Below are 10,709 nucleotides of genomic sequence, written 5' to 3' on the forward strand. Positions count from 1 at the left end.
GTGCTGTTGTTGCAGGGGTCTGGAGACTGTCCTGCAGACAGAGTGAATACTGTCCACTGGTGAAGGACAGTGCTGTTGTTGCAGGGGTCTGGGAACCTTTCTGTTGGTTCAGAGCTACTGAGACTGTCCTGCAGACAGAGAGTGAATACTGTCCACTGGTGATGGGCAGTGCTGTTGTTGCAGGGGTCTGAAGACTGTCCTGCAGACAGAGTGAATACTGTCCACTGGTGAAGGACAGTGCTGTTGTTGCAGGGGTCTGGGAACCTTTCTGTTGGTTCAGAAGCCCTGAAGGATTTTCTTGTTGTATGTTTACAGAAATCCTAGGAGAGGGTTTTGCTGATGTTTTCAGGGGTTCTAGGACTGTTCTACAGACAGAGGATGAATTTATGAAGGGACTGGCTTCTATCTTGTGGCCTTGCTAAGCCTTGTCTCCCCAGGAACTAAGATTGCTGAGAACTTGCCTCCTGTCAAGATGAAGAAAAGACCTCCATTTGGGTATTAAGTGCTGTGTTTAAACTTGATGTAACTCTGGGGTAGATTCAATTGTGATCCAGGGGTGGGGAACTTTTGACCTTTTTGTGTTCTATGGTTGAACAAATGAATGTACTTTACTTAGATTGGAAACTAATCTCCATTTGAGAAGAGGGGCTTTGTGGTGGACTAAATGAAGGTACAGCCTAGGGGTGGAGTAGTATTTAGAACAGGGACTTTGTAATTGATTGAATGAATGGAAGGTCCTGGGGTGGGGTAGTACTTGGAGATTATTTAATCACACTTAGTAAATGCTGTATTTTGAATGATGTCATGTTTTGACCTTCTCTGTTCTTGGTTTGTCACTGAATAAAATGGAGAGCACCTATGCTGGTATTTTGAACCTTGGGAAGATGCCTTTCCTTGACATTACATTACAGGCCGATGCTCTATTCACTGTGCCACCTAGCTACCTCAACAACATTTATTAAGACCTTATTTTATGCCAGGCACTATACTAAATATTGGGGATAAAAAGAAAGAAGAAAATAGTCAATGTCCTCAAGGAGCTTATATTCTTTTTTTTTTTTTGAGGGCAATTGAGGTTAAGTAACTTGCCCAAAGTTACACGGCTATTGGATTTTTTTTTTTATGTGTTCAGTGTCTGAGGCTGGAACCAAACTCAGGTCCTCCTGACTCCAGGGCTGGTGCTTTACTCACTGTGCCACCTAGCCACCTCAAGCAGCTTATATTCTAATGAGGGAATGACACGCAAATACTGTGGCACATTCAAAATAAATGCCAATATGTGTAAGGGTAGGGAATTGGGAAAAGCCTCCTGTAAAAAGTGGGATTTGAACAGAGTCTTGAAGGAATCCAGAAGAATAGAGAGGAGGAGGTGGGAGAAGAGCATTCCAGGTATGGGCACCAGACAGTATTGACAGGAGGAAGTCAAGAGATGCAACATCTTATTCAAGAAATACCAAGATGGTCCCTATAGCTGGATTATCCCCATGTATGGGAGGGAATAAAGTGTGCAACTGGAAAGGAAGGAAAGGCCCAGGTTAAGAAGAGTTTTAAATGCAAAACCATAATTTATACTTGGTCCTGAAGGTGACATTCCTGAAGGTGGAATTTCTTGACTCTATGTGACATTTTTATAAAATTATGTAAATTTTTTTTATTTTGTTAGTATTCATTTCTTTTTTTTTTTTTTTTAAAGCAATTCGGGTTAAGTAACTTGTACAAGGTTACAAGGCCAGTTTTTTCTGTGTGGGTGTTAAGTATCTGAGGCTGGAACCAATCCTGGGTCCTCCTGTCTCCAGGGCCTGGCGCTCTTACTCACTGTGCCACCTAGCCGCCCCTAGAATTCATTTCTTAAAAAGATTTTGAGTTCCAAATTCTCTCCCTCCTTCCAGCCCTTCCAACACTGGAAGCCACTCATGAAAAGCTTTCCAGAGGATTGCTGCTGTGAACAGCTTTCAAGGTTTTGATTACATAGTATAGTGAGCTCTCAATTTATTCAATTACAAATCAGAGCAAAACATTCATAGAAAATCAAAATACAGCATTCAGAATGTTACAACTTATCACAGAAAATCAAAATACAGCATTTACCATTTACCATTACTCAACAACTTATCACTAAAATGGCCACATAGCTTTCACTAAAGTAGTCACATAGTTTTAAACAAAGTACATTCATTTAGTCAATCACAAATCTCTAATTCAATCACAAAGTACAAAAGTCAAAGTTCTCCACCCCTAGGTCACAGTAAATCATAATCTCCTCAGTCAGTACACATTATCCGAGTAAAGTCTTCTTTCAGCTTGACCTGAGGCTGGCTCTCAGCTTCCATGGTTCCTTTTCCATGGTTCCAGCTCCAACTGTCACCTGGGTTCAAAGGCAGGCAGCTCCCAGTTCCTTGTCCAGCTCTTTGTCCAGTTCTTGGTCCAGTTCCTGTTCCATATTGAAGCTCACAGTGTCCAGTCCACCTCAAGTCCTTCACAATTCCTGTTTCTGGGAAGACAAAGCTTGACAGAGTCACAATAATATTCAAACACATTGCTGGCACCATCATCAATTCACTATCTGCCTGTGAAATCAACTCATACCCACCAACAAAGTCTGAGAAATCAACATAGAAATCAACACAGACCCACAAACAAGGTCCAAGAGGTCAGCACAAATCATCAGCAAAGTCCCAGGACCTCCAAAAACCTCCTCCAGGACTTCTATAAACATACAACCAGATAATCTTTCAGGGCTTCCAGTAAGGTCCCAGGGCTTCTGTACAAAGTATCACAAAGAAACATCAACACAGGCAGACAAATAGAGTGCCGGGATAATATTGTTTTCTCCTTCTTGACTCTGCCACCACAAGAGTCCCCTTCTCAGTTCTGCCGTTTGTAGCCAAGACCTCCCCTTATATGTGGTCATTAGCTCCTCCCCTTCCTGTTGCAGGAGTTCACGAGTTCTAGGGTTCACAAGTTGTGGGGTTCAAACATTCTGTTTCTTAACAAACTTGATACAAGGCTCAAAAGAAACTTGAACTGAAACAAAGTGTTAATTCAATTACTGAAACAAGGTGTGAACTACTTCTGTGCTTGCCATTACAAACACCTATCAAAAAGGCAAGCAATATGATATCAATTATACATTTGAAATATAAAATATTTCCATATTAACCATGATAAAAAAACTATGAAAAATTTAAAAAGTAAAAAAATTATGCTTTAATCTACATTCATTGTTCATCAGTTCTCTCTCTGGAGGTGGATAGTATTTTTCTTCCAGTCCTTTGGAATCCTCCTGGGTAATTGTGTTGCTCAGAGTAGCTAAGTCTTTCACAGTTGACCATTGTTACCATATTGCTGATAGTGGACACAATGATCACCTGGTTCTGCCTCAATATATCACCCTTATCATTTCTTATATGTGCTCTAGAAAATTCAACTTGGTGACTGAGTACAGGGATGAGGAATAGAGATTAATTAGCAGTCTACTGCAGCAGTCCAGGTGAGACATGATAAGAAACTGAACTAATATTGTGGTTATGTGAATGGAAAGAAGGAAATATTAGAGGAGAGCTGTTGTGAAGGAAGAAATGAGATAGGCTACATGGAGTGAATAAGAGTCAGGAATCTAGAACGATACTGAGATTGTAGGACTGAGTGAGTGGGGAGATGGTGGTGCCCTCAATGGTATCAGGGAAGTTGGGAAGAGAGGGTGGGATTTGGAGGAGGGAGTCAGGGAAAAATATTGAGTCCTGTTGTGGAAATGTGCAGAAGATGTTCCTCAGAAGTAAGACCTGAGAAGGATGGATAGATCTGGGAATCCTCTGTATAAAGAACAAAGTGGATTGATGGGAGCTGATGAGAGAGTGTGGAGGGAAAAGAGAATTGGGCTCAGCATAGAGCCTGGGATGATACCCAAAGTTAGTGGGCATGACATGGATGAAGAGTCAGCAAAAGAGACAGAGATATAGCCTGTTAGGATAGAGGAGATAAAGTGATAGCAGTGTCAAGAAATCCTAAATATAAACCTGAGTACAGGAATATTCCTGAATATTCAGGAGGAGTTCAACAGCATCAGATGTTTCAGAGAATGAGGATTGAAAGAAGGCCATTATGACATCTGTCAAATAAGAGATCATTAGTAACTTTGGAGAGGGCAGTGGATGATCAGACTGGAAGATAAATTCTAAGGGTGGGGGTGGGGCATTCCAAAGGGAGAGGACAGGAAGTAGGGGCATCAGATCTTGGCAATGAAGGCTTTCTCAAGGAGTTCCAAGATCAATAGTGATCTTGGAATTGCTTAATCTAATTTGTCTTTAAAATAAATCCCAACCCATGATTTTATTAACATAGGAAATAACCTGCTAATGGTAATATAGCAGTAATAACTACTAATATAGTTTGGCAATTACTCAGCAACTTATAGTGTTAAAGTGTTATCTGGGGCATTGAGAAGATAAGTGACTTGTCCAGGGTTACACAGCCAATTTGAACACAGGTCTTCCTGGCTCTCTCCACTATATTACATTTTACCTCTCTCCAAAGGTGGTTTGGTTTTTTTTTCTCAGATGTCCTTCCTTGGCCTTCATATAGTAACTTTCTTCCTTTTGCTTTCATTAAATCCTCCTGTATTCATTCTCCTCCTAACTAGGATAATAAGATCTAGTCAATCAGCCTCTTGATGAGGGTGAAAGAGAAGAGTGTAAAAGCTGGTTTGAAGCTTAACATAAAAAAAAAATCAAGATCTTGGCAACCAGTCCCATCACTTCCTGGCAAGTAGAGGGAGAAGAAATGGAAGCAGTATCAGATTTTATATTCTTGGGCTCAAAGATCACTGCAGACAGTGACTGTAGTCATGAAATTAAAAGACATTCCTTGGAAGGAAAGCTATGGCAAATCTGGACAGCATACTAAAAAGCAGAGATATCACCTTGCTGACAAAGGTCCATATGGTCAAAGCAATGTTTTTTCCAATAGCAGTGTATGACTGTGAGAGTGCAGGATTGATGCCTTTGAATTGTGGTACCAGAGAAGACTTCTGAGAGTCCCTTGGACAGCAAGGCAATCAAATGAGTCAATACTTAAAGATATTAATTCAGATCGCTCACTGGAAGGTCAAATACTGAAGATGAAGTTTAAATACTTGGGCCACATAATGAGAAGAGGGAGTCATTGGAAAAGACTCTGATATTGGGAAAGATTGAAGGCAAAAGGAAAAGGGGATGGCAGAGGATGAGATGGATAAATGGCTGAGCTTGGACAGACTTAGAGAGATAGTGGAAGACAGAAAAGCCTAGTGTGCTATGGTCCATGAGGTCAAGAAGAGTTAGACACAACTGAACAACAAAAAGCACCTACTCTGTGCTGGGAACTGTATTAAAGTTTTGGGGATATAAAAAGAGATAAAAGATTGTCCCTGACTTCAGGGAGCTCATGGTCAATTACTGGGGACCTAGAGTTAAAATGAGTCTTTGTTCATTATGTAGTCCAGTCCTTCCATTTTATAGAAGAGGAAACTGAGGCCCAAGGAGGATGTGTGAATTTGTGCCCAAAGTTACACTGTTGGTAAGTGGAAGGGCTGAGATTCAAACCAATGTCTTTGATTCCAAATCCAGAATCCTTGGGGTGGCTAGGTGGTGCAGTGAATAGAGCATCGGCCCTGGAGTCAGGAGGACTTGAGTTCAAATCTAGCTTTAGATACTTAACACTTACTAGCCGTGTGACCTTGGGCAACTCACTTAACCCCAATTGCCCTGCCTTTCCCTCTCCCCCCCCCCCACAAAAAAAAGCAAAAAAACAAATCCAGAGTACTTTCTACAGAACCACAACTTTCTGACTGTACTTTGGCATCCTTTCCTGGCTCCTGTCCCTTAAGTATCAAGGGTTTCCCAAGGTTCTGACCAAAGACTGACTTTTATCTTTATATACCTTCTCTATTGTTAATCTTATCTATTCTGACATGAATGAATGGAAAAGTGAATGAAAAAGCATTGATGATTATATGCTTAGCATGTGCCAATCACTGTGCCAAGCCCTAGGGGTGCCTGTCCTCAAGGGGGAGAAAATACACACAGGGCAGTGGTGACTAGGGAGAATTTCTTTGGTTTGGAAAGTTACAGGGATGGTGAGTGGGGAGTAAGCTGACACACCTTTTCCTTGAGCAATGTCGATATTGATTCCAATATGGCTCTAGTACTGGAATGGGGGAAGAGGAAGGGAAGCTGGAACAAGGCTTAGGGCACTCACTAATCTTTTCTCTCCATCTTCAAGTCCTACTAGTTACATGGGTGTCCTGTTGGCATCTCAAACTCATCACCTTCTCTTCCCTGCCCCAAACCTGCTCTTCCTCCAAAATTCCCTATTTCTGTTGATGGCACAACCATCCTACCAGTCACCTGAGCCTAAAATTTGATTTGTCTTTCACATCATTCATTTAACCAGATGAAAATTTCTGTGGTTTCTATACATCCACAGTTGATTTTGCCTATGCCTCCTCCTTTCAATCTGCACTGCTATCATCCTTATCTGGCTCCGATCACCTCTCACTTGGACAATTGTAACAGTTTCCTAGCAGATCTCCTTGTCTATTCCATCCTTTGTCACCCCAGCGCCCATGGATTCTTCCTAATAAAGACTAAGGGACATCAAAGGTTTCCTGGGAAGGGCCTTGGAACTTGAGCAAGGGGAAACTAGGTTGAACTCCTGCCTCTGATATTTATTAGTTAGTGTGACAAAGGACAAGTCTATTAATTTCTTTGAGCCTCAATTTCCCCATCTATAAAATGAGGGGGATAAAATCTTGCTCTGATTATTATTATTCCCAAATGTGGTTTTGTGTGCTTTAAAATGTCAGCTATTGTTATGAATGTAATTCTGGCTCCAATTTTTCCTCCACTGAGAAATCTTCAGCAGCTTCCTATTACCTCTGCTCTTTGTGCCTTTGCCCAGGCTGTCTGTCCCCTGTCCCTGGAATGTCCCAGCAGAGGGAGCATTGTTGATGGAAGAATGCTGGATCTGGAGTCAAAGGACTTAAGCTGGAATTTTGACTTTCATGCTTCTGACCTGAGAGACCATGGGCAAGTCTTTTCCCTTCTATGGGCTTCAATTTATCACCTGCTTAAAACAAACAACAAACAAAAAAGATTAGATTTAGATGACCTCCTTAGACAGAGGTACCTTCTGGCTCTAAGTCCATGACCCTCTGAGCCTAATGGAAATCTTATATGCTTTTCATGGCCCAGTTCACTTAGCACTCACTACCTTCTTGAAGCCTTCCTGTTGGAAGCTACTTCTTCCTTTTCAGAGCCCCCAAAGTACTTTTGGTATATCTCTAATGCTCTGATCCTGTTCAGTTCTCTATTATATTTGTCTTTGCCTAAATCTTACCGTCCCCCACCCCCGAAGTCTGTGAGCACTATGGAGGCAAGGTCTAAATCTCGGCTCCCCCTCAGTGCCTAGCAGAGAGTAGGGGCTTAATAATTTATTTTTCTTTGCCTTGATGGAGAGCGTAGGCTTGGTTTTGGTATGTAGCTCCCTAGACCTGGACCGTTCCCTGGGAGGTTCGGCATCTGCAGACTTTACACCATCTGAGGATACTGTAACAAGGAGCAAGGGAGGGGCTCTGCCAGCCTGCCAGGTAGAGAGACACGTTCCAGGCTCTCCAGAGCCCGTGCTCCTTGTTCTTTTTGCCCAGTTCTGGGGCTTGACAGACCCCACCTCCGGGGCGGGGAGCACGGTCCCTTTAAGTGCCTGCCATGCCCGCCCCCGGGCCCACCGCCCCGGCAGCGGCCCCGGCCCCAGGTCCCGAGCTCCCGCACTGGCGTTGGCTAGACAGGGCCGGAGGCGGCCCCGGCCCCGTGCCCCGCTCCCCGGCCCCCCCCCCCTTCCCTCCCTCCCTCCCCGGGCTCGGAGGGAGGCGCGCGCGCGGGCTCGAGCCAGCGGTGCTCCCCCGCCCTCCCCTCCAGCCCCCGCCCCAGCGGCGGCGCCCGGCCCGGGGCCAGCTGCAGCCGCCACCCGCCCTCCGCCGCCGCCGCGCGCGCCCCGGGCCCCGGCCCCCGGCCCCGAGAAGCGCCTCCTGCCTCGTCCTCCTCGTCGTCCTCCTCCTCTGCTCCGGGCCCGGGACATGCGGCCTCGCCTCCCCCCGCCGCCGCCGCCGCCGCCGCCGCCTCCGAGGAGCCCGAGCCGGGGGAGATGAGGCTCCGCCATGGCACCTTCCTGACGCTGCTGCTCGGCTGCCTGTGCGCCTTCCTCTCGCTCTCCTGGTACGCGGCGCTCAGCGGCCAGAAAGGTAAGGGACGAGGCGGGCGCCCACCTGCCGTCCGGCCGTGCCTGCCCGCCCGGGCGGCCCTCCTTGCCTGGCACCTCTGCCCCGGCTCTGCCCGAGCACCCCGCAGCTGCGCTCACGGCGCGCGCCCCTGGGGTCCCGCAGCCCCTGCCCAGGACGGGGGGGGGGCGAAACTACGCGGGGGGTCCCTCGCTCAGCTCCGAACCCTCTTCCCCGCTGGCACCGGGCGAAGGCAGAAAGGGTCGTTTCTGTCCCCGGGCACAAGAAGATTTGGCCGGGTAGGGGGCCTGGAGCGCCCTCGGGCTTGGCCCATCCCCACCCTCCGCAGGCCGTAGGGCAGGTGTTTCCTAAAAGGTACTACTCAGGTCGGGGGCCACCTGGCCGGGGTCAGGAAGCCTAGCCTGGTCCCCAGCGTCCCGCTGGCCAGGTCTTGCCTCTGCATCTCCTAGCTTGGCACAGCCCCCGGGTGACCACAGACTCCCTGATCCTTTTCCTCTGCCCCGGCTCCCACCTTAAGGCAAACCCTTGTTTCTTTAGGGTCTGTATAGGGCCCTTGCAAGGGCTGAGGCTAGGGCCGTGGGAGGCTCAGCCGAGGGAGGTGGCTCGGAACAGAGCCTCATCTATATCCAGTCTGCCTGTAAATGCCCTTAGGCAACCCTTCCCCAGTTTGCCTCTGCTGGATTACCCTTGGCTTCCTCCGAAGCCCAACTCCCCTGGATAGGAATGGGGTGGGATACCCTGTGATTGATTGTACGGCTTTTCCCCACCTCAACCCAAAGACCAGCCTCAGGAACGTGGGTCATCTGCCCTCAGCATTTCCATCTCCCCCCTCCCTAAAAAAGCAAAATCCATATGGTTTCTCTACTATTCTTCCAGGTGATCCCTAGGGCTATCCTGGTTTAGCTACTCCGACTGTACTCTGTGCTTCCTTCTCTTTCTTCAAGGGTACTTGGAGGGCACCTCTTTGTCTCTCTGCCCTCCTTCGAGGCCAGCCCCTGAGGACCACTTCTGGTATTAGAGGTGTAGAGGGCAAGCACCTGGAAAGCTAGATCTTTGGGATCACTCTGGACCAGCCCTGACTTAATAGAAAAGATCCTACCTACCTGTTCTGTCTTTATTTCTGTTATTCCAGGACAGCCCTGAGGGAGAGAACTTAACCTGAGTGTCGGTTTCTTCCAGCTCACTGCTTCCACCCCAGTCAGCCTCCCCTCTGCCCATTCCCCACTCTCTTCAGGCCCAGGCTGAATGAGGAAGAGTTTGTGGGACTGATTCCCCAACCCTGTTCCCCCCTCTTGGCCCCCCTTTCCCATGTTTATGTCTTTTTGTCTCACCCCTCCCCTGAGGGGATATGGGAAATAATCTGGTGGAGTGTGTGTGTGTGTGTGTGGGGGGGGGGTCCTTTGGGAATCAACATGACTCCTAATTCAAGGGTTAAATTCTTCCATCTGGCCAATTCCTGATGGCGGCCATTGGGGCGTCTATCCTGGGAGGAGCTTCAAAGGGATCTCAGGATCCACTTTCCCTTTTTCTAAACACTGTCTTCAGAACCTTTCCCTTTGGTAAGCCTGAGATTGTTACATCAGGGGGCAGGGACTTTCTTTCTTCCCCTGGCCCTGAAACTTGGAGATATACTTATTGAGGAGTCTCCTAAGCTATCAGCAACCAAGGCATGGCACTCTACTAAGGGCATCACTGGGCAAAGATTACCCTTGACCAGCTATCTCAGGCATTGTTAAATGGCCCATTATTGATCTTCTTAGGAAGGATCCCATAGCATTACTGACCCTCTGGTCTGCTTACCTACCCCATCTCTTTCAGAGCCATCCTTCTCAGCTATCCCTCAACTGTGATAATTTCTTTGGGTTATCTTCTGGCCTTGAACCAGATTCTTAGACCTGGAGAGATTGTATGCTCTAGTGTATTGGCCTTTGGCTTTAGAATGAGGAAGAGCCCAGTTTACATCCCATCTTACTAACTGTGTGATCTTAGGCAAGTCACTTAACATCTCTGGGCCTCTGTTTCCTTATCTGTAAAATGCAGAGGACAGCCCTCCAAGGTCTCTATGATCCTATGACCTGGTACTCTGGCACTTTATTTGATGATATTTAGAATTGTAGAGTCTGTGTGGTATAGGGGATAGAGGGCTCATCTTGGAGTCAGTAGGACCTGGAGTCAAGTCCTACCTCTGACCCATGCAAGTAGCTGAACTTCTAAACCTTGTCCTCCCCACATCTCTTAAGGTTGTAAAGTTAGATATGAGTGGCAGATTTGCAATGCTAGAGGGAAGATCCACACTGTATCTCCCGGAAATCCTAGGTTCATACCAAATGTATATGGGAGTATATTTCCAAGCCTTAACATAAGATGTAGGTTTAGAAATGTGCCTCCATCCCCCCATCCCCCAGAGTACTCAGTGATCCACACACTTACGCTTTCC

At 46.7% G+C, this 10,709-nt stretch overlaps 1 protein-coding gene and 1 long non-coding RNA gene across 3 annotated transcripts in view; one reads left to right on the plus strand and one right to left on the minus strand.

Moving 5' to 3' along the window:
* Window positions 1-1,958: 1,958 nt before the first annotated feature.
* LOC138153548 (uncharacterized) lies at window positions 1,959-9,644 on the minus strand. Its single transcript, XR_011166410.1, has 3 exons — window positions 9,376-9,644; window positions 6,912-7,101; window positions 1,959-2,491 (listed from the first exon to the last, which is right to left on the minus strand). It is a non-coding gene; the product is annotated as an uncharacterized lncRNA (long non-coding RNA).
* The window catches only part of MGAT4B (alpha-1,3-mannosyl-glycoprotein 4-beta-N-acetylglucosaminyltransferase B), a 58,306-nt gene continuing 55,642 nt past the window's right edge, over window positions 8,046-10,709 (plus strand). Inside the window, exon 1 of one of the 2 annotated variants that reach the window (XM_069077730.1) lies at window positions 8,046-8,275. In XM_069077730.1, the coding sequence (XP_068933831.1) occupies window positions 8,179-8,275 (97 nt within the window). In that variant the 5' untranslated portion in view covers window positions 8,046-8,178. The remainder of the gene's footprint in view (window positions 8,276-10,709) is intronic. The other variant, XM_069077729.1, reaches the window with a different exon arrangement.

Source organism: Petaurus breviceps, unplaced genomic scaffold, assembly GCF_028583685.1.
Source record: "Petaurus breviceps papuanus isolate PSGF00001 unplaced genomic scaffold, PetGlider_PUasm1.0 90994, whole genome shotgun sequence".
Taxonomy (NCBI): domain Eukaryota; kingdom Metazoa; phylum Chordata; class Mammalia; order Diprotodontia; family Petauridae; genus Petaurus; species Petaurus breviceps.